The sequence below is a fragment of the Lithobates pipiens genome, unplaced genomic scaffold (assembly GCF_037356315.1).
Source record: "Lithobates pipiens isolate NorthernLeopardFrog02 unplaced genomic scaffold, aLitPip1_a1.2 Scaffold_10, whole genome shotgun sequence".
Lineage (NCBI taxonomy): Eukaryota > Metazoa > Chordata > Amphibia > Anura > Ranidae > Lithobates > Lithobates pipiens.
Window position 1 is genome coordinate 183,454,620 of NW_027507686.1, and position 23,419 is coordinate 183,478,038.

Sequence of the window (23,419 nt, forward strand, 5' to 3'; positions counted from 1 at the left end):
CAGAATCGGATCGCATGGGTGTTCACACCATGCAATCCGAGTTTGCAGATCGCACTGCGATATGCGAACTGATCTGGGGGTGTCATTAACATTTCACTGACACTCCCAGCAGTTCGCATAGGGCAGTGTGAACTGCCGCCGGGAGGCATGTGATGCGGGAACCCGCCGCGCATTCGTGGCGTTCCCACATCGCTCCAGTGTGAACCCAGCCTAATAAGCGATCGTTTTTCTGATCGCTGTATTAGTGTCACAGGTGACGCTAGTTAGGCAGGTAGGTATTTAGGTTCGCCGCAGCTTTTTATAGCGCCAGGGACCCCCATATACTACCGCATAAAGCCCCCTGATTGCCCCCTAGTTAACCCTTTCACCAGTGATCACCATATAACTGTTACAGGTGACGCTGGTTGGTTAGTTATTTTTTTTATAGTTTCAGGGCACCCGCCATTTATTACCTAGTCTCACTAGTGTACCCCTAAATTTAGGGGTGTCTACTTTCCAAAATGGGGTCATTTGGGGGGGGTTTGTGCCATCTTGGCATTTTTTTTTAAATATTCTTTATTTAAACTTCAAGGAGGTTACATAGTCCAGTTACAAACATTTTCATAAATACATATAGACATTCATCGGTGCTCAGTCCCTTTTAATCTCTACCGAAAATACAATTTCCCTAGTTTGCATAACTGAGAGCCCATTTCTTATTTATCTCTACTGTTTTTACGTATTCCACTTTCCCTCCTTTTATTTTAGTTTTTTTTTTTTCCCCTTCCCCCCCCCTCCCTCCCACCCTCCGAAAAAAAAGAAAAAAAAAAAAAAAAAAAAAAAAAAGAAGAAAAAAAAAAAAAAAAAACACCCCTTCTGCTTCCAGCCCATATAATTTACCTATTCCCACTACATGTTGATCTCCTTATCTTTCCCTATTCCCCAGCAGTTTCTTTCCCTCTTCAGAAGAGAGGAAAACATTCCATCCCGCCCATATCCTGGCATATTGCTCGCTTCTGTCTTGGGCCGAGTATATTAAATCTTCCACAGCCCCCACCTTCCTCACATTATTTAACCACATTGTTATTGTTGGTGGTTTAGAGTCTTTCCAGGAACGAGCAATGCAACCCTTAGCCTCATTAACCATGTGACACAATACCGAGCCCTTATATTTTCTTATTGGGATATGTGAGAGGTGCAACAAGAAAAAAGCCGGATCCTCCGTTATTGGATATTCTGTAAATTTTTGCATAATTTTTTGCACGTCTTTCCAATATTGTTTGATCCTGGGACATGTCCAGAAAATATGTAGTAAAGTCCCCCGTCCCCCGTTGCACCTCCAACATTGATCTGATGCTCCAGGGAAAAACCTCTGGAGCTTCGATGGGGTATAATACCACCTCGTCAACAGTTTGTAATTCAATTCCTGAATTCCAGTACAGATTGATGTGTTTAACGAGAGGTATATCATCCTTTGACGTTGATCTAATGAGAATGTCCTATCCAAGTCCCTTACCCACTTTACAAAGCATGGCATCTCATAATTATCTGGGGGGGCTATAAGCAATGTATATATCTTTGATATCGTACGAGACAGAGGTTCCTTCTCTTCACAGTAAATTTCAAATCTAGTTAGATCTTGTTTATAGTTTATTGCTGGTCCTAATGACTCAAAAAAGTGCCGGAGCTGCATTGCATGCCACATCTTCACTTCAAATTGGCCCCCTTGTTGAGTCAAAGTAGTCACTGTTGGCCAGACATTAGATTGTAAAAAATGTGATACCTGCATATACCCCTTTTCCCACAGGTTCTTAAAGTCTCTCCTCTCCATTCCTGGTTTAAAGCTGGGGTTACCTAGCACCGGAACTAATGGGGAATGCGCTGACGAAAATTTAGGGTTCTGACTAATTCTAAATCCTGTTTGTAATGTTGGGCCTATAAGCGGATGCTTTTTCATAGAATCTGGTAGATATGTATAGCACCAAATCGCTCTTCGGAGAGGTACTATACACATTTCTTGTTCTAATTCTATCCAGATCTTAAATTCTGTGTGTCGGCACCAGTCGATAATCCTCCCAATATGCACTGCCTTATAGTATTTAAGTAAATCTGGTACTGCTAAGCCTCCATCTCTTTTTAGCATAGTCATCCGACTTCTACTGATCCTCGGTCGTTTACCTGCCCAAATAAATTTCGTAAACATCGTATCTATTTTACAAAAAAAAGCAGATGGAATTTCTATTGGTAGGGCCTGTAGTAGGTATAAAAATTTTGGCAGAATACTCATTTTAATGGAGTTGCAGCGGCCAAACCATGAATGACGTCCCTGTTGCCATTTCTCTAACAATATTTTAACTGCCTTGAGAAGCGGGGGGAAATTCAACTTAAATGTCTCTTCTATTTTAACTGGGATCTGTGTGCCCAGGTATTTCAGGGCTGTCCCTACCCATTTAAATTTAAAGTTGGGTTGTAACATTTGTTGTTTTTCCCAGGGGAGGGCTACCCCCATTGCCTCTGACTTTGAATAATTGATTTTAAAATTTGCCAAAGCACCATACTCATCTATTTCCTTCATTAAATTTGGCAGTGAGATATGTGGACTAACCAGGGAGAACAGCAGATCATCTGCATAAGCAGAGATTTTATAGCTCCTATCTCCAACTTGTAGACCTTTAATATCTGCGTTTAGCCTAATTTTATTCAATAACGGTTCTATCGAGAGAGCGAACAACATAGGGGAAAGTGGGCACCCCTGTCGTGTCCCATTTGAGATTTTAATCGGTTCTGAGAGTACCCCATTGACTTTGACCACGGCCTGCGGAGAGGAGTACATTCCAGATATCCACCTTATCATATGCTCACCTAGTCCCATATGCCTCAATACTTCGAACATAAACCTCCAGTTCACCCTATCGAATGCTTTTTCAGCATCTGTACTTAAAAAAATAGAGGGCGTTCTAGTTTGATTGGCATAGTGGACCAGGTTGAGTACCTTAACAGTGTTGTCTCTCGCCTCCCTAGTAGGGATAAACCCTACTTGGTCTCGATGTACCAGTTGATTTAATAATGGTTGGAGGCGGGAGGACAACAGTTTGGTGAAAAGCTTCAGATCGCAGTTTAACAATGAGATAGGTCGGTAACTCCCACAGTCCGCAGGGTCCTTCCCTTCCTTTGGGATTACCGAGATATGAGCTCTTAGTGCATCCTGTGGGAGGGCCGCAGCTTGGCCAATTGCATTAAAGGCCTTTAGCATATGCGAACCTAAGATTGGGAGGAAACTCCTGTAGTACTGGATTGAAAATCCATCGGGCCCCGGTGCTTTCCCTTGTTTAACTGTTTTCATTACTGCATTCAACTCCTCTGTCGTTATAGGGGCTTCCAGTCTACTACGTTCCATGGAAGAAAGCCTACATAGGCCTGCTGCTGATAGATACTCCTCCATTCTAGCCTGGGGTACTCGGGGTAGTGACAAATTGTAAAGCCCAGAGTAGTATTCTCCAAATCTTTCAGCTATCTCGCTGGGTCGGGAGATCAGACGTCCATTTTCCCCTTTAATATGAGGGACATAAACCATCTTCCCCTTTTCTTTAAGTTTCCCTGCTAATGCTTTGCTACACTTATCCCCTAGTTCATACGTAATTTTCCTGCCAAACTGTATTGCCGCCTTCGCTTTACATCGGAGGAGATCTGTCAACTGTCTCCTCAGATATGCCAACTCATTTCCTATAGATGTAATTTGTATATTCTTGTGGAGAGTCTCCAACTTCTGAATTTCATCTGCTAATTTTACCATCTGTTCTTCTCTTATTTTCTTTAATCGAGAGCCATGTTTAATCAGCACTCCTCTCATTACCGCCTTGTGTGCCTCCCATATCATGCCCGGATCACTCCCCTGGGCGTCATTTATCTGGAAGTACATTTCCATTTCTTTCCCTACATCTTCCCGTATTTCGGGAATCTGCAACAAACTTTCGTTTAGCCGCCATTGGCGCCCTTTGGATAGGGCCGGGCATGACATGGATATCTGTAGTGTCACTGGTGCGTGATCAGACCACGTTATATTTCCTATCTCTACTTTCTGTACTGCTGGCAGCAAATAATGGGGTATCAGGAAGAGATCGATGCGGGAGTAGAGTTGATGTGGATTTGAAAAAAATGTATAATCTCTCTCTCCTTCGTGTAGCAACCTCCATACATCCACTAGATGCATCTCTTGCAACTTCCGCATTATCTTCCCCCTGACCCCCTTAGGGACTGATGAGACTCCCGTTGATGTGTCTTCCCTAGGGTTTAATGGTATATTCAAATCTCCTCCTAAGATCACTTTTCCTTCTGCAAATTCCATTAATTTAGTCAGGGTTTTATTTAAAAAATTATCCTGATGTACATTTGGCGCATATATAGTAGCTAACGTTACTTTTACCCCCCCTATTTGTCCCTTTATAAAAAGGAAGCGTCCATCTACATCTTTCCGCATATCCAGGAGAGCCCAGGGTATTCGGTTCGAAATTAAGATGGACACTCCCTTCGACTTCGATACTTGATTATGTACATGGTATACACATGGGAAAATCTGTTCTGGAGATACGGAAGATCACTCCTTTTGAAGTGTGTTTCTTGTATGAACGCCACGTCCGAATTGGATCGTTTTAGTTCATTAAGGAGTATCTTTCGTTTCTCCGGTACATTTAATCCTTTTGCATTTATGGAAGTTACCCTTATCTCCTCCATCTTTCCAAGGGATATAAGAAGACAGTAGTGGGCAGAAGAAAAAAAAAAAAAAAAAAAAAAAAAAACCCCAAACCCAATCTTTTCTAATCTGAATCTAACCCCCCTCCTTTCCTATCAGCCCCTAGGGGAGGCACCCCCGTTCTGAACCTCCAATTATACGGTTCGCGTGGGTGCAGACCTATTTAGGGGGTTGACTTGAATCGGCCAGAGTGCTCTGCTCCTATACCCTCCCTCCCGTCCCCCTCTTTTCTCAGCCCCTTAACTTTCTTCAGCTACACAGCACTTTTTATTTCCATATTAGAAGGAATTCCCGTCCTTTGCTATCGTAATCCCCTATTCTCTCATCCCTATCCTTCCTCCTCCTCTCTCTTCTATTCCTCTGGTCCCTTTCCCCCTTTTTCCTTCTCCTTCCCTCCTCCTCTCCTCTTCCCCTCCTCCTCTTCCCATCCTTCCTCTTCCCTCTTCTCGTTTCCTGACCTCCCTTTCCTCTCTCTCCACCGCCCCCCCCCCCAAACCCCCCTTCCAACCTTCCCCTCTCTTCCCTCTCCCCCTCTCTATCCCCCTAGAGTTTTACTTCTTTCTTATTACTTCTCTTTCATTAACTTTACTCCTCTTATTACCTCTAACTCCTATTCCTTCTATTTAGTTACTCCACAGGGTCTTCCCCATCCTATATACCCACCACACCTACCTAACCTCCCCAATTCACCCTCACAGTGACAGTGTGGATTAAAGTGCCTATACCCCGTACCTCCTCCCCCCCCTCACAATCTTCTACTTTACTACTCCCCCCCTCCTCTTAACCCCTCCTCCTACTATTTCTCTTACACACCGCTATCCTCCCACTTTAATAGGTGCCCAAATTATTTCCCCTTTCTCTTTACCCCTTTTTTTTTTTTTTTTTTCCTGTCCCTTCCTCCCCCCTTTCCCCTACTCCCCCCCCCTCTAACCCCTGTTACCCCTACTTACTTACCCTTCCCCCTTCCTCCTGTCCTATTTGTGTTGTTACCTTATCTTTTCTTGTGTTTCATTTTTCTTTTCTCATAGACCATATAACCAACAGTATAATAACTAAATACCCAAGCCCCTGGGAGCACCAAAAAAAAAAGAGAAGAAAAGAGAGAGAAAAAAAAGGGGAGTTTTTTAGATCCTTCTGCGATAGGTTGGAATTTAATGGAGGAGTTTTCTGAAGGGGTTAACCTCATTCATATCTTATACAAATTATCATATATACATATTTATATAATTCATACATATCCATATTATATTTCCTTTCCCCCTTTTTCTCATCTTCCCCCCCTCTTCCCTTACCCTTCCCCCCTTTATAAATTTTATACATTTACACCCCCCCTAAATCAAAAAATATATAGCACTTCACAGTTTTGCGTATCCTCTTTACTCATTAGTGCCCATCTTCCCATCATTGCTCCTAGTACTACCCAAATGTGTTCTTGTGTGTACTCATACAAAGACTGTGAGAAGAAAAAAAAAAAAAAAAGTAACTAAGTGAAATTATATTTCCTATTTTATATTTTATATATTTATACTGAATATTTCCCCCCCCCCTCCTATTAACTCCGTTAGAGAGGAGTAGGCAGAGAGCCCCCCTTTGGGTGTTTCCGCCTAACTTCTCTTTCTTCTCTATACACCAAAAAAAAGACAATAATTAAGAAAAAAAAAAAAAAAAAAAAAACCAATCCTTTTCTTTACCCCATCCAACCAGAAAGAAACCTAATGTGCGACTACAAAACAACAGCAAAAGAAAAAAAAAGGGGAAAATTTCCCAATCACTATCTTCCCATTCACATCCAACCCCCCTCCCCTCCCTCCCCTCCTGAAAAAAAAAAAAAAAAAAAAAAAAAAAAAAAGGGGGGGACAAAAAAGGAGGGGACCCTCAACCAATTTTCCTTCAAGGGACAGGGGAGACACTGGGGGAACCCCAAAAAAAAAAAAAAAGGAAAAGGGGGCGGGGAACCTCCAATCAGTTCCTCTGAAAAGAGAGGGGGGGCCAATCAGGGGAAAATATTTTTCAAAAAGAAACCAAAAAAGTTGGACCTAGACAGCGTCTCACCCCACCCCCCCCCACCCAATTGTTCCGCTGAAAATTGCTATCTAGTTTCTCCTCTTCTCTGGGGGTTTAAGTCCATCCCCCCTTCGAAAGGTCTTTGTTTTTTCAGGGGTCCTGTTATTGATTGGAGCCAGTTCGGAACTTCTAAGGCTTCTGTTCCTAAGAAGGAGAACAGATCCGGGAGTTCTGCCGGGTGTCGCAGACTAAAAGTCATTGCATCTTTTCTTACAGTCAACGCTATAGGGTATCCCCACTTATATGCCCCTCCAATATGTTTAATTCTGTCCAAAAGTGGGCGCATCATTGCCCTCCGCTGCAGGGTAGCCCGAGATAAGTCGGGCAATACCTTCACCTTCGCTCCATCATGCTCTATATCACCTGCCTCCCATGCTTTGCGACTTATTAACTCTTTCTGGGAGCAACGCAAGAACTTGCATATAACATCTCTCGGTCTATTTATATTTGTTGACGGGGGTCCTAGGGCTCTGTGTACCCTCTCCAACTCCCAATCCTGGGGGAGAGCGAGAGCTTGCAATTGTTGACAGATAGCTTGTACCGTAAGCTGTAGTGCGTCCCGACCTACTGTCTCAGGGATCCCCCTGAATCTCAGATTCTGACGGCGACTGCGATCTTCCAATTCCTCTATTTGCAACTGCATATTAGAGACACATAGAACATTTAAAGTCTGTACCTGCTCCAGCTGGTGTACGCGCTTCTCCAGGGATACCCTCTGATCTTCCTCCCTTAGTAGCCTGTCTGATAAATGCTGCACTTCGGTTTGAACCAACTTCATCTCCCGTCTGAGTGTATCCTCAAACCTAGACACCATTGTTTCCATATCTGCACGTGTGGGAAGCGCTTGAAACAGTGCTCTCAGTTCTGGATTTCCCATAGGTAGCTGTGCATCTCCCTGGTATTCCTGGGGGCTCTCATTTTCCTCCCTCACCTCCTCTCTCTGTAGTCCCTTCGTCTTACCCGTCTGTAGCTGGGGCGTAGATCTTCTTCGTTCCTGCAACTCGTTCGTTTCTCTTCCGGAGGACGCCGAAGCACCCTCTCTCGGCTTGTCTCCACCTCCCATTGAGTCACGTGGTCCCGCTGATTGTTTCCTGGATACCGCCGCTCTCGTATGGGGGAAGAAGCGTTCTATCTCCGGCTGTTCCTTCGGCTTTTGTCCCCCCTTCTCCTTCTTCCTCATCACCGGGTAAGCGCCTACTTTGTGGAGCTTGCTATACTTGCTCTGTGTCCCTTGCTATAACACGCTGTTTGAAGAGGGGGGATCCGTAGCATCGTACGCTCTCTGTACCGCCTTGTTTAGAGAGAGTGAGGAGGACTAGGCGCGCTGTGCTGTATCCGTAGCATTGCTGAGGGACCAGGTGGAGGGAAGGAGCATGTACGAGCGTGTGTCTCCTACTCCGCCATCTTCAAGCCACTCCCCTCCCCGCCATCTTGGCATTTTATGGCCTTCAAAACTGTAACGCCCTTAGAAAGCCTGAAGGCGGTGCTTGGTTTTCGGGGCCCCGTACGCGGCTAGGCTCCCAAAAAGTCCCACATATGTGGTATCCCCGTACTCAGGAGAAGCAGCAGAATTTATTTTGGGGTGTCATTTCACATATGCCCATGGCATGCGTGAGCAATATATCATTTAGTGACAACTTTGTGAAAAAAAAAAAAAAAAGTTTGTAATTTTCCCGCAACTTGTGGCAAAATATAAAATATTCCATGGACTCAACATGCCTCTCAGCAAATAGCTTGGGGTGTCTACTTTCTAAAATGGGGTCATTTGTGGGGGTTTTGTGCCATCTTGGCATTTTATGGCCTTCAAAACTGTAATAGGTAGTGAGGAGTGAAGTCAAATATTTACGCCCTTAGAAAACCTGAAGGCGGTTCTTGGTTTTCGGGGGCCCCGTACGCGGCTAGGCTCCCAAAAAGTCCCACATATGTGGTATCCCCGTACTCAGGAGAAGCAGCAGAATTTATTTTGGGGTGTCATTTCACATATGCCCATAGCATGTGTGAGCAATATATCATTTAGTGACAACTTTGTGAAAAAAAAATAAAAAAAAATTAAAGTTTGTAATTTTCCCGCAACTTGTGGCAAAATATAAAACATTCCATGGACTCAAAATGCCTCTCAGCAAATAGCTTGGGGTGACTACTTTCTAAAATGGGGTTATTTGTGGGGGTTTTGTGCCATCTTGGCATTTTATGGCCTTCAAAACTGTAATAGGTAGTGAGAAGTGAAATCAAAAATTTACGCCCTTAGAAAGCCTGAAGGCGGTGCTTGGTTTTCGGGGCCCCGTACGCGGCTAGGCTCCCAAAAAGTCCCACATATGTGGTATCCCCGTACTCAGGAGAAGCAGCAGAATTTATTTTGGGGTGTCATTTCACATATGCCCATAGCATGTGTGAGCAATATATCATTTAGTGACAACTTTGTGTAAAAAAAAAAAAAAAAATTTTTTTTGTCATTATTCAATCGCTTGAGGCAAAAAAATAAAATATTCAATGGGCTCAACATGCCACTTATCAATTTCCTTAGGGTGTCTACTTTCCAAAATGGGGTCATTTGGGGGGGTTTTGTACTGCCCTGCCATTTTAGCACCTCAAGAAATGAGATAGGCAGTCGTAAACTAAAAGCTGCGTAAATTCCAGAAAACGTACCTTAGTTTGTAGATGTGACAACTTTTGCGCAAACCAATAAATATACAATTATTGACTTTTTTTTTACCAAAGACATGTGGCTGAATACATTTTGGCCTAAATGTATGACTAAAATTGAGTTTATTGGATTTTTCTAATAACAAAAAGTAGAAAATATAATTTTTTTTCAAAATTTGCGGTCTTTTTACGTTTATATCGCAAAAAATAAAAATCGCAGAGGCAATCAAATACCATCAAAAGAAAGCTCTATTTGTGGGAAGAAAAGGACGCAAATTTTGTTTGGGTACAACATTGCATGACCGCGCAATTACCAGTTAAAGCAGCGCAGTGCCAAATTGTAAAAAGACCTCTGGTCATTTACCAGCAAAATGGTCCGGTCTGAAGGTGGTTAAGGTAAGTTTAAAAAATATCTACAGTATGTATATATGGGGAAGTGGGGGGGGGGGGATATATTCGTTTGCAGCCTTAAGTTGGGTTTAAAGGCAAATCTAACCCCAAGAACTATAAATTCATAAATTGCAACTTAGAAGTCATTATATGTGGTAGCTGCATTTGTCTTTGTTTCTCAGGCAGTACAGAAAAATTTGAGTATCCTTCCAGTGTACTGAACCTAAACAATTCTGTCAACCTTCCCAGCTATCTTTTGTGAATTAAACTAGGGATGCACCGAATGGGTTTTTTGGTGCCGAAACCGATACCGAAAATGAAAAATACACTAGGCCGAAAACCGAAACCGATACCGAAACAGCACCGAAACCGAAAATGGCTTTTTTTATATATTAAAAAAAAAATATATATATATATATATAAAATCGCCTTATATAGTAGTATTCATTATAGTATTCATATTCAACTGAATCATTAATTTTATGAATAAAAGAATAGTCCAGTAATGGAAAATAACAGTACTTTAATAAAGCAACCCAAATAAATTGGACAGTGGACACAGAAGATAAAATCATAAAATCAAATAAAATACAAAATTAAATGATAAATTACTACCGCATATCCTACAGTGTAGACTGCAGTCAGTGCACATTGAACCATAACAACAAAATAAATAAAAAAAATGAAATAAAATAATATAAAAATAAAACGACTAAGACTAAGTCTAAGAAGACTTAATGTCTTAGACTTTATTAATTTTCAACTTAAACCAGAAGAACTAGTAGTAATTCAGTTCTCTCCCTAAGGTGTCAGCGGCTGCATGTGCGATAAAAGTGTATGTATGTAGCTGCGGGTTACACACACAGTCATACAGTAGACCACACTGTTTTCCGGCCCCCGGGTATGAGCAGAGACATCCTGGAACACAGTCTACAGTCTGGTCTACAGCAGCGGTGTTCGGGCAATCACAGCAAGCAATGTAGACTAGTCTGTTTCTGGAAGTCTCTGCCCATATCTGGAACACAGTGTGGTATAGTGTATAGTACTGGAATATGTAGACAGCCACAGATACAGGACATACAGTTTTGCACATGCAGCGGGCTGAAAGCTTAGGGAGAGACAATCAATGACTGACAGTTTTGTCCCAACAACAAACTATAAAGAATAACAATGGCAGAAGGCTGTTATTCTGTTTCACAGTAATATATAAGTATGCTAAATGCAATAAATATTTTCCAACCTGAGAGAACTGTAGTAATTTATTTTTTCCCCCCTAAGTTCTCTCCCTAAGGTGTCAGCGGCTGCATGTGCGATAAAAGTGTATGTATGTAGCTGCGGGTTACATACACAGTCATACAGTAGACCACACTGTTTTCCGGCCCCCGGGTATGAGCAGAGACATCCTGGAACACAGTCTACACTCTGGTCTACAGCAGCGGTGCTCGGGCAATCACAGCAAGCAATGTAGACTAGTCTGTTTCTGGAAGTCTCTGCCCATATCTGGAACACAGTGTGGTATAGTGTATAGTACTGGAATATGTAGATAGCCACAGATACAGGACATACAGTTTTGCACATGCAGCGGGCTGAAAGCTTAGGGAGAGACAATCAATGACTGACAGTTTTGTCCCAACAACAAACTATGAAGAATAACAATGGCAGAAGGCTGTTATTCTGTTTCACAGTAATATATAAGTAAGTATGCTAAATGCAATAAATATTTTCCAACCTGAGAGAACTGTAGTAATTTATTTTTTCCCCCCTAAGTTCTCTCCCTAAGGTGTCAGCGGCTGCATGTGCGATAAAAGTGTATGTATGTAGCTGCAGGTTACATACACAGTCATACAGTAGACCACACTGTTTTCCGGCCCCCGGGTATGAGCAGAGACATCCTGGAACACAGTCTACAGTCTGGTCTACAGCAGCGGTGCTCGGGCAATCACAGCAAGCAATGTAGACTAGTCTGTTTCTGGAAGTCTCTGGCCATATCTGGAACACAGTGTGGTATAGTGTATAGTACTGGAATATGTGGACAGCCACAAATACAGGACATACAGTTTTGCACATGCAGCGGGCTGAAAGCTTAGGGAGAGAGAGATATAGTTTGGCCCAACAGCAACAAACTATGTATGATGTGTGTGACTGTGTACAGTACTAAAACTGGAGATCTCTTAAATTGAAGAAGTGCAAAAACTGTAGAACTACTACAATGAACAAACAACTAATGGCAGTATGGCACAACTAGACAACTGGAACATACTGGTAGTCAGTCATACTATGTTGTATGTTCCAATTGTCCAAATAGCACAGTCCAATGCCAATTCATTTACTATGTTCAACAACATGGTAAAGGAATTAGTCTATGCTACGGATTTATAAATCTATTTCAGTATAAGTGGCAGATTTAGCTTTAAGAACAAAAGTTGCTCCGCTTTCTCACAGGAGAGACGGTTTCTCTTCTCGTCAAGAATATGAGATGCTAGACTGAATAGTCTCTCACTCTCTGTACTGGTGCTTGGGGCAGATAAATATCTGCGTGCAATCTGTGCAAGCAAAGGAAAAGGTTGTTTGTTGATGCGCCAGTACACAAGGGGATTGTCACTTCTGGCGATAGGCTGTTCAGCTAAATAAATGTCCAGCTGTTGGGTAGCTGCACTTGTTGTTGCACTGCTATGGACCGGGGTGCATTCATGTAAAATTTCTTCAAACATATCAGATATGGAGGGAGCGTGTTCCTCTTCACTTGTATGCAACCGTTTCTTCTCACTTTCCTCTGTGCTACACCTCAAAACTCCTTCACCGGATGCTTCCACCACCTCCATTTGTGCCTGTATCATTTCCCAGTGCACGCTGCTTTTTCTCAACATTAAAATAATGCTCTTTAAATCGAGGATCTAGAACTGTTGCAATGCAGTACAGAGGGTTGGACTCGGTGTCTTGAAACCGGTTGGTAACAGCCTCCAGTAGAGTGGTTTTAGCCGTTTTTAAGCCATGGTCTGTTTCTATCTCTTTTCCTAGCAGACGCTTCAGTGCGGCAATCAAGGGAATAACTTCAGAAATGGAAGCATTAGTTGAGCTTATTTCTTTTGTTAACTGTTCAAATGGAGATAGAAGAGACAAACTATTTTCAACTAACATCCAATGATGTGCACTCAGTGTTGCCGGCAGCTCGTAATCTGCAATGTATGCAGCTAAAACACGCTTTTGTTCAAAAAGACTTTGCAGCATATAGTAGGTGCTGTTCCAACAAGTGGCTACATCTTGCTGCAGTCAATTCGGTGGCATTCCAAACTGTATCTGCAAAGCTTGTAATCTGGAATAAGCAAGTGGAGAATGCTTAAAGTGACCCACAATTTTTCTTCCTTTTGATACAATATCAGATATGGTGCGCTGACTCAGCAATCTTTCATTCACAGCCAATTGCAGCGTGTGTGCCATACACGGTATGCTTTTATGTTCACTGTCCTCCATTGCCTTTGCCATGTTGCGCGCATTATCTCGTACAATCAAATGCACTTTAGACTTCTCAATGTGCCAAGTGTCAAGCATGGATTTTAAAGTGTCAGCTATTGCTGCTGCAGTATGTGATCCAACAAACTCATGTGCGTTAAGTAGGATGTTTTGCAATTGAAATTTGTCATCTATCCACTGCGCTGTCAGGCTAAGCATGCTCGTTGGACTGACGTCTGAACTCCAAATGTCGGTAGTAAAACTGATTGCTATGATGTCGGTAGTCATGAGCTCTTGAACGTGTTTTCTAACACTGCAAAACAATTCAGGTAGACAGGTATCTGCAAAGTAGCGTCTGCTTGGTAGTGAGTAACGCGGCTCAATATGTTGCATAAGCCTACGGAATCCAATGTCCTCCACAACAGAGAATGGCTGGTCGTCTAATACAATAAATTCCATAATTTTATCTGTTATGGCACGAGCTTTGGGACTGTCACTTGCAAATTTTTTAACCTTTTCAAAGACCGCGGCCACAGATGGTGTTGAGCCTGAGTCACTTTTTGGAAGTGGCACTGTTTTCTTGTAATCTGAATGCTGAACTGGATGTCGTGTTTTCAGATGGTGTATCAAACCTGTTGTTGAAAAATGCCTTGGCATGGTACCCCCTCTTGAAATTTCTGCTGAGCAAAGACTACAGATTGCAAATTTGGGGTCTTTATCAGAAACTTTAAAATATTTCCACACTGCAGACATGGTCCACCTTTGCTGGTAGCGCAGAATAATAGCAAAGAATGATCTATAGTGGGAGTGAAATCTGAGGGGGAAAAGAAAAAAAAGGACGAAATTAATTTTAAAGCTAAACCCCAGGAGGCAGCTTTAAAAAATACCAAACTATCACTTTTTTTTTAAACGCTGCAGCTCTTGCCATGCAAGGTAGTTAATATGTCTGCACTGCAGTATATCTCCTGACTTGTACCAAAAGATAATATAATTGCACTGATTAAATTTCATTGCAAATGGAATGGATTGCTTGCATGCAAATTGCAATTTCATGCTATATTTAATTTTTTGGGCGCTATTCTGCAGTATAATATAATACTATAACTTCATGTGCTTGTTGTTGTACAATAAAATATATAATATATATATAGTTGTTAAATATAATATATTATATTGCGTACTGTCATGTTTTAAAAAAATGATAAATCATGTCATGTCAGTGTGCTATACTATACCAAATGACAAATTCAATGACAACAAGGGCATACATTTTATAGTATACTAGTACTACAGAATAATAAATATCATGCCATTCCATTTCAAATCAGTTTACATTTTTTTTTTTTTGCTACATCACGATGTACTGTAAGACATTTAATTAATACCATACTGCATGGCACAAAAGGCACAAAGGCGTAAGTAATACATGTTGTTTGACTGCTATGACAGTTTCAGTAGTATAGTAAAATAAATTAGTTGGATTGTTTGGCAGTTTAAGGCAAAAAGGCAATGCATTGCTCACCGGCGAATAGTAGTAATGGCAGCCATCCAGGAGGGACAGTGCCCACTGTTGTACTTCAGTATGTGCAGCCCTCTATGAAGCCGTCTCGGGTCCCAGCAGCGTCTCTCGGGTCCCAGCAGCGTCTCTCGGGTCCCAGCAGCGTCTCACAAGCACGAGGAGCGTCCGCGGGGAAGGTGCCAGCGTCTCAGCAGGGAACGTGCTTACGAGTGCGGTGTCTTATCCGCGAGGAACGTGCAAGCCGCCCACAGAACGAGTGATGTCATCCGAAGTTTCTCCCACCGCTACTGCGCATGCGCGATTTTCGGCGCCATTATCGGCAAGAATTCTCTTTCGGCAAAATGCCGAAAAGGCCATTTTCGGCCGATATGTTTCGGCGGCCGAAATTTCGGTGCATCCCTAAATTAAACAACCCTTTACCTTTCCCTTTATGTAATGTGAATGGGGAAATTGGGATATGTTAGTAGTCTTTCTTCAAGGTGATACCTTTTATTGGTTGTTTACATTGCCTAGCAAAAGAGTTTGTATTGCTGCATTGTAGCTTTCCTGACCTTTAGTTAATTGTTGTTCTAATTATTACTTATTTGTTTTCAGGCAATATTCTATATAACACAACAGACAATGAAGGCTGGTGCTTCTACGCAAGATGCAATGAGAATTGTCAGGTAGAGAGATACAGTGAACCGTGTTCTACTGTGCCTACTGTGTCAAGCAGCACCAAAACTGCTAAAACTGTGACTGTTAGCACTGCCGGTACTACCACCTCAATAACAAGAAGCACAACAAAAACACCCGCAACAAGCACTAAGACTGCACAGACGAAGACTTCAGCATCAAGTGTCAGCTTAGCGAGCACCCCAACTCCTGGCTGTAGTGCAGTTATGCCTCCAAGAAAGGTAAGGGTATACCTAGTTTTCATCTGTAACATCACTTAGATGCATATGGAATCGAATTGCAAATTATTGGTTATGTAAACTGTGAGGGGGTTAGCTCGGTAGCAGGTGTGTGTGACCCCCTGGATGGGTTCACAACACAAAGTCAGGCACAGCAGACAGCGGTGTAGGTGCAAAAAAACAAAGGATCCGGTTTATTTAGGCTACATGCAATGATACATATAACAGCCAAACAAAATAAAACAAGAAAATAAATCCTGGTCAGCTTGACCTCTAACTACACACGTAGACTCCCTGTCTAACAACTGGGTGCAGCCTTGTGCTGCCCCAGTCCCTGTCTCTATTGTAGGGGTTTGCCACACAGGCGTTAACTCACCGCACAGAACAGATCTCAGACTCCCCAGTCTATACACACAAAACTGGTTCCAGGATGGAGCATCTCCCTCTGCATGCTGGGGTTTTTTGTAGAGGCCTTAATGAGCCCACTTAATTCAGCTGGGCTCATTAACTCTTCCCCTCTAATTGTAAAAGTCTGCATAAAGCCTGAATCTAGGACACACATATTTACCATCCTGGATACAACCAGGTGATTTTACCTGCGTGCTGCCACATACCCCCCCCTCTTGTTTCAACCTTGGGGTTGTAACACAAGCAGCCAGACACGCATGTATCCGAGACAAAGCATCCACATTCCCCATTTTAACACCAGGGCGATGCTTAACTGTAAAGTTAAATTCCTGTAGGGCCAGGAACCACCTATTTACCCTTCTATTGGTCTCCTTGTTTTGAGCCATCCACTTTAAAGGAGCGTGATCAGTCACCAGGTCAAAGTGCCTACCTAGCAGATAGTACCGAAGGGAATCTAGAGCCCACTTCACTGCTAAACATTCCTTCTCAATCATGGAGTAATTTACCTCATGGGACTTCAACTTCCTGCTGAGGTAAATGACTGGGTGCTCTTCCCCGTTCCAGACCTGGGATAACACTGCTCCTAACCCAACGTCTGATGCATCAGTTTGTACCACGAAGTCCTTAGAGAAGTCTGGTGAGTACAACACTGGCTGGCTACATAAGGCTGTTTTTAAGGACTGAAATGCTTCTTCAGCCTCTGGGGACCATTTAACCATAAACGACTCTTTCCCTTTTGTCAGGTTGGTGAGGGGCACAGCCTGAGAAGCAAAATGGGGAATGAATCGTCGATAATAGCCAGCGATTCCCAGAAAGGCTCGTACCTGTTTCTTGCTGTTGGGACGTGGCCAACTCTGTATGGCCTCGACTTTATTGACTTGGGGTTTTATCACCCCCCTCCCAATAGTGTACCCAAGATATTTGGCCTCCTCCTGTCCAATGGTACACTTCTTTGGATTGGCCGTAAACCCAGCTTCCCGGATAGAGTCTAGGACTGCTTGTACTTTTGGCAAATGTGAGACCCAGTCTGTGCTATGGATAATCACATCATCCAGGTAAGCTGCAGCATATTTCTGATGGGGCCTCAGAATCTTATCCATTTTCCGCTGGAATGTTGCCGGTGCATTCTGTAACCCAAACGGCATTCTCTTATATTGGAATGCCCCATCTGGGGTTACAAACGCAGTTTTCTCCTTGGCCGACTCGGCCAGGGGAATTTGCCAATACCCTTTGGTGAGATCAAGAGTTGTCATATATCGGGCTGTTCCCAGCCGGTCAATCAACTCATCTATACGTGGCATGGGGTAGGTGTCAAATTTTGTAACTTTATTTAATTGTCTAAAATCGTTACAAAACCGCCAGCTCCCATCAGGTTTGGGCACTAGTACAATAGGACTGGACCAGTCACTCTGGGACTCCTCTATCACACCCAATTCCAGCATCCTTTGAACCTCCCCACGTATTGCCTCCCGTCGGGCCTCTGGTTTTAGTTTTACCCTTTCTCCTGGCGGGGTGATAATGTCATGCTCTACGCCAGATGTTTGTCCTGGAAGCTCAGAGAAAATCTCTTTGTTACGAAGTACAAACTCTTTAACCTCCTGTTGTTGGGGTTTCGATAAGGTGTCTGCTATTCCAACCTCAGGAACTAAGCAATCAGGCTGTACTTGTGACAAAGTCTCTGCGACTAGGGATTCCCTATCCCTCCAGGCTTTCAGCAGATTGACGTGATAGATCTGCTCCGGCTTTCGCCTTCCTGGCTGTCTAACCCTGTAGTTCACCTCACTAATTTTTTCAATTACTTCATATGGACCTTGCCATTTGGCCAGAAATTTGCTTTCAACCGTAGGGACTAGCACCAAGACCCTATCCCCCGGGGAAAAAGTACGGGTCTTGGCCCCACGGTTGTACACTCTCTGCTGTGCTAACTGCGCTTGGGTTAAATGTTCCTTTACAATTGGCATTACCTGTGCAATTCTATCTTGCATCAGGGCGACGTGCTCAATCACACTCCTGTGAGGAGAACTCTCATTTTCCCAAGTTTCCTTGGTGATATCCAGCAGCCCTCTTGGGTGTCTCCCATAGAGCAACTCGAAGGGTGAGAAACCCGTAGAGGATTGGGGTACCTCCCTAATGGCAAACATCAGATAGGGTATTAGACAATCCCAATTCTTTCCATCTCTATCCACCACCTTCTTTAACATTTGTTTTAGGGTTTTGTTGAATCTTTCAACCAACCCATCTGTTTGGGGGTGATACACAGATGTACGCATTTGCTTCACTTTGTACAACTTGCATAATTCTTTCATAACCCGGGACATAAAGGGTGTACCTTGGTCCGTAAGCAGTTCCTTACAAATACCCACGCGGCTAAAAACAAGGGATAGCTCTTTGGCTATGGTTTTGGCCGAGGTATTTCGGAGAGGAATTGCTTCCGGATAACGGGTGGCATAGTCCAATATAACCAAAATGTACTGATGCCCCCTAGCAGACTTCATTATCGGACCTACCAAATCCATTGCGATCCTCTCAAAGGGGACCTCAATGATAGGAAGAGGTACCAGTGGGTTACGGAAATGTGGCATAGGTGCCGACTTCTGACACACAGGGCAGGAGGAACAATACTTTTCTATTTCCTTCATGACCCCAGGCCAATAGAATCTCTGCAATACCCTCTCTCTGGTTTTCTCTGTCCCCAGATGACCTCCCAGAATGTGTCCATGAGCCAATTCTAACACCAACTTCCTGTAAGGTTTGGGTACTACAAGTTGCTCAATGGTTTCTTCTGCCCTTTGAGCCACTCAATATAGCAGGTCCCTTTCCATAGTGAAGTAAGGATAAGGGCAAGTCTTATCTGGGTTCACTAACTCGCCATCTACTTTCACTACATTTTCCCGTGCCTTTATTAGGGTGGGGTCTTTTAACTGTTCTGTGGCAAAATTTTCCCTGTGAACCTCAAGATCCGAAAACTCCACAGACGGCATGTTTTCATCTGAGGATGTTGGCTCCTCCCCAGTTTCTCGAGTTTCCCCCGCCAATACCGACAAGGGAAATTCAGGAGAGTCCTCACCACTCCCAGAGGAATTCTGGTCATCTTCCTGGTTTATAGGGGCACCAATGGGGGCCTCAGGACAATCCCAGAGTTCCCAGAATTTTGGAAAATCCCTTCCCACAATAGCATCATGTGGTAACTGAGACACTAACCCCACCTGATGAGAGAGGTTACCTTTGGGGGTCTCAAAAAACACTGAAGTTACAGGATACTCTCGGGTGTCCCCATGCACACAAATAACAGCCACCCTGTTCTTCCCAGAGACCTCTGTAGTAACTAATTCAGCTTTTATCAATGTTACCAGGCTACCTGAATCTAGCAACACATCAACATGTCTACCATTAATATACATTTTACATAAATGTTTCTCAGGTCCCCGAATGGCCGTGCATGCAACTGTCGCAAACAGCGACTGACGTCTCTCCCTTATAAAGTCACATTGCATAGGCTCATCCACAACTGGGCAATTGGCTGCAATATGTCCCTCTTGCCGGCAGCGGTAGCAAATAATTTTTTCCGCTGCCTCTTGCAGCCTGGGCTTCCTGGGCTGCTCCCGCCAGACCTTAGGTAGAACTCCCACCCTCTCACTCTCTCCACCCTCACCCCTTGGAGTCATCTTACCCGCCACTGGGGATGATCTGGTCTTAGGGGGGAAAGTCCGTGAGTCCCTGGAAGAGGTGGTCAAGTTCTCTGTAGCCAAGTACCTCTCAACCAGATCCACAAGTTTATCTGCATTTTCTGGGTCTCCATGGCTTACCCATTTTTGGATGGCAGTAGGAAGAGCTCTCAGGAAACGATCCATAACCACACGTTCCACAATGTTTGGTGCGGTCAAAATCTCTGGCTGCAGCCACTTCCTGCTCAGGTGAATGAGATCATACATTTGAGACCTGGGAGGTTTTCCAACCTGAAAAGTCCAGTTATGCACACGCTGAGCCCGGACTGCCAGGGTGACACCCAGCCGTGCCAATATTTCTGCTTTTAGCACCACATAGTCTTTTGCTTGGTCAGGCTCTAGGTCATAATAAGCTTTCTGCGATTCCCCAGTTAACAGAGGGGCCACCAGTCCAGCCCATTGCTCCTTAGGCCACTTTTCCCTTTCAGCAGTCCTTTCAAATGTGGTCAAAAACACCTCCGGATCATCCTCTCCAGTCATTTTTGTCAGTAAACGGCTCACACCAAAGGATGCGGTATTATTGTACCCACTTGCTTCATTGGTCTGCGGACGTTGCTGTATCAATGTCTCTATTTGCTGTTGAAAATTCTGCTCTTGCTTCTGCAACAGGTCTATGAAGCGGGCTTCAGATCGCTGCTGGGCTTGTTGCTGAGCTTCCAAACTCTGCTGCAAAGTTGCATTTGTCTGCTGCTGGGCTTGTTGCTGAGCTTCCAAACTCTGCTGCAAAGTTGCATTTGTCTGCTGCTGATTTGCATTTGCCTGCTGCTGGGCTTGTTGTTGAGCTGCAAGGCTCTTTTGTAAAGCCGCATTTGTTTGCTGCTGATTTGCATTTGCTTGCTGCTGATTTGCATTTGCTAGATCCAGCTGTCTCAGTATCTCCTCCATGCTGGCCTTTTAAAAAAAAATTGAAAAAAAGACTGCCAAAATTCTCCACCAACTGTGAGGGGGTTAGCTCGGTAGCGGGTGTGTGTGACCCCCTGGATGGGTTCACAACACAAAGTCAGGCACAGCAGACAGCGGTGTAGGTGCAAAAAAACAAAGGATCCGGTTTATTTAGGCTACATGCAATGATACATATAACAGCCAAACAAAATAAAACAAGAAAATAAATCCTGGTCAGCTTGACCTCTAACTACACACGTAGACTCCCTGTCTAACAACTGGGTGCAGCCTTGTGCTGCCCCAGTCCCTGTCTCTATTGTAGGGGTTTGCCACACAGGCATTAACTCACCGCACAGAACAGATCTCAGACTCCCCAGTCTATACACACAAAACTGGTTCCAGGATGGAGCATCTCCCTATGCATGCTGGGGTTTTTTGTAGAGGCCTTAATGAGCCCACTTAATTTAGCTGGGCTCATTAACTCTTCCCCTCTAATTGTAAAAGTCTGCATAAAGCCTGAATCTAGGACACACATATTTACCATCCTGGATACAACCAGGTGATTTTACCTGCGTGCTGCCACAAAACCAAAAATAATAAAATAGGGTCCTGTCAGTCCAATAACCCTAAAAGCTCTGTACATGCTTCAAGTAGGCATATGTAAGCACTGTATAGAAATACTGGTATATTAAGTACTACTGGCAATGCATGACTGGTCACACACACAGAAGACTTGTGATGGTCAGTGCATAATGGAAGAAATCACACATTCATACCTGCACTCAAGGCCTATGTTTGGCCTGCTGGGTTGCTACTGCCAGAGCAGGTGATATTAGTCAATGTAAACTTGGTGAATACATAGAAAATTAATTCTAGCAATATTGGTGGGAATTCATTTTGGGTTGATGAGCTTGATTGTGTGCTGGGTCATTTTTGTATTTCTCAGTATACTGCTATGCCCTTGTTCTCCTTTCCTATACTAGTTGTTATAAATGGATCTGAGAGTAACTACCATATTCAGCCATATTGGGAGAAACATAGTCTTCTCAGATGTTCAAAACTTTTTTGAACTATATTCAGCCTTTAACGATATCTTTCAACAAGCAGGGTTTATATAGCAGGTTTAGCGCAATAGCCCATCTCCAGGATAAACAGGGTAGCCGGCCAAAGAAAAGTGTGATAATTTGCAGCAGGTTCTACTGTTATAGCAGGTCAGTTTGGTAGTACTAGTCCAAGAAGGGTATTCCTCTGTTCAGTTGCCCATTATTACAGCACTGACACCCAGCGCATCCTGCAATTAGCACAAGGGTTCTTGTTGCTCTTGCTTTCAATTACAGTGTCATCTTTTATAGCGTGGGCAATGTTACCTATTTCACTCTGCATCTCTTTCAGCATTGGATAAGAAATATGGCATTCCCTTGCAAGTCAACACTGAATACAACAACCCCGTATAATAACTTTACTTCTGTCCTAACTCAACAGCAAAAAACTCCCCCAATCCTACTGTAACAATAGCAAACATTTTTGTGGAATGACCACAATCTCATATATATCCTTCTTGAGATTAAAATCCTATTAAAGGTTTAGCTTTTTAAATAAAATAAAAAAATAACAAACATGTCATACTTACCTGTTCTGTGCAATGGTTGTGCACAGAGCAGACCCAAACCTCTTCTTTTCAGGTCCCCCGTCGACGCTCCTGGCTCCTCTCCCTTGATCAGTGCTCCCAATAGCAAGCCACTTCCTTTGGGGGCACTGGTGAGTTCTTGCTCCCAAGCCCTGCTCTATGCATCCACAAGACACATAGAGCTGTGGCTCAGTCCCACCCCCACTCTCTCTTTATTGGCTCACTGACTGTGACAGTAGTTAGAGCCGATGGCTCCCATTGCTGTCTCAGCCAATGAGGAGAGGGAGTCCCAGGACAGCCGAGACTCCTAAAAACCTCAATGGATCGAGAGAGAGCTGAGTATTGGTGGGGGGAGCAGTACAAAGAAGGTTTTTTTCCTTGAATGCATGAAGGTAAACAACTTCAGCCTTTACAATCACTTTCAGATGAAGTTCCTGCAAAAGAACAAAATGGTGAAGGTGTCAATTGTAATTATTTATTTATTTTCTCCACAGGTGAATGAAACATGGATGATAGATCAATGTACCCATGCTACCTGTATTGGTCAAAACAATATTGTTGTAAACAAAAAAGAGTGTGCACCAGTTAAAAATGTGGTCTGTGCTAACCGTTTAAAGCCCAGGAAAACATTTGACGAGAGTGGCTGCTGCTATCAGAACGAGTGCGATTGTGAGTCCTACAAAGTAGATTTTTTTTGCTGCATGTAATTATTTAATTAATTTGCTGTAGTATTTGCTAAGTTCTCTTTTTTTATGCCCTTAGGTGTCTGTGGTGGTTGGGGAACATCCCATTATGTGACCTTTGATGGTACCTACTATGCTTTTAATGGCCAATGCACATATATCCTTGTTCAGCAAATCACTCCAGTCTTCGACCACTTTCGGGTTTACATTGATAATTTCGCTTGTGACCCCGATGACCCATCTTGTGTTAAGTCCCTTCATATTATGTACAATAATGAAACGATCGTCCTGACCTCTCAATCTTTGATCAGCCGAATAACAAACAAGGTAATCAATTTCACCTTCTAAATAGTTTTGTAGTTTGATAAACTGTAAACCTATCATGGTCATTTGCTGAACATTAAAG

At 43.3% G+C, this 23,419-nt stretch overlaps 1 protein-coding gene across 1 annotated transcript in view; it reads left to right on the plus strand.

The window, feature by feature from the left end:
- LOC143926064 (uncharacterized) overlaps positions 1 to 23,419 on the plus strand; it is a 96,597-nt gene that overhangs the window by 61,997 nt on the left and 11,181 nt on the right. The window contains exons 37-39 of the mRNA XM_077450223.1: positions 15,390 to 15,691; positions 22,825 to 22,999; positions 23,093 to 23,340. Coding sequence (XP_077306349.1) covers positions 15,390 to 15,691; positions 22,825 to 22,999; positions 23,093 to 23,340 — 725 coding nt within the window. The remainder of the gene's footprint in view (positions 1 to 15,389; positions 15,692 to 22,824; positions 23,000 to 23,092; positions 23,341 to 23,419) is intronic.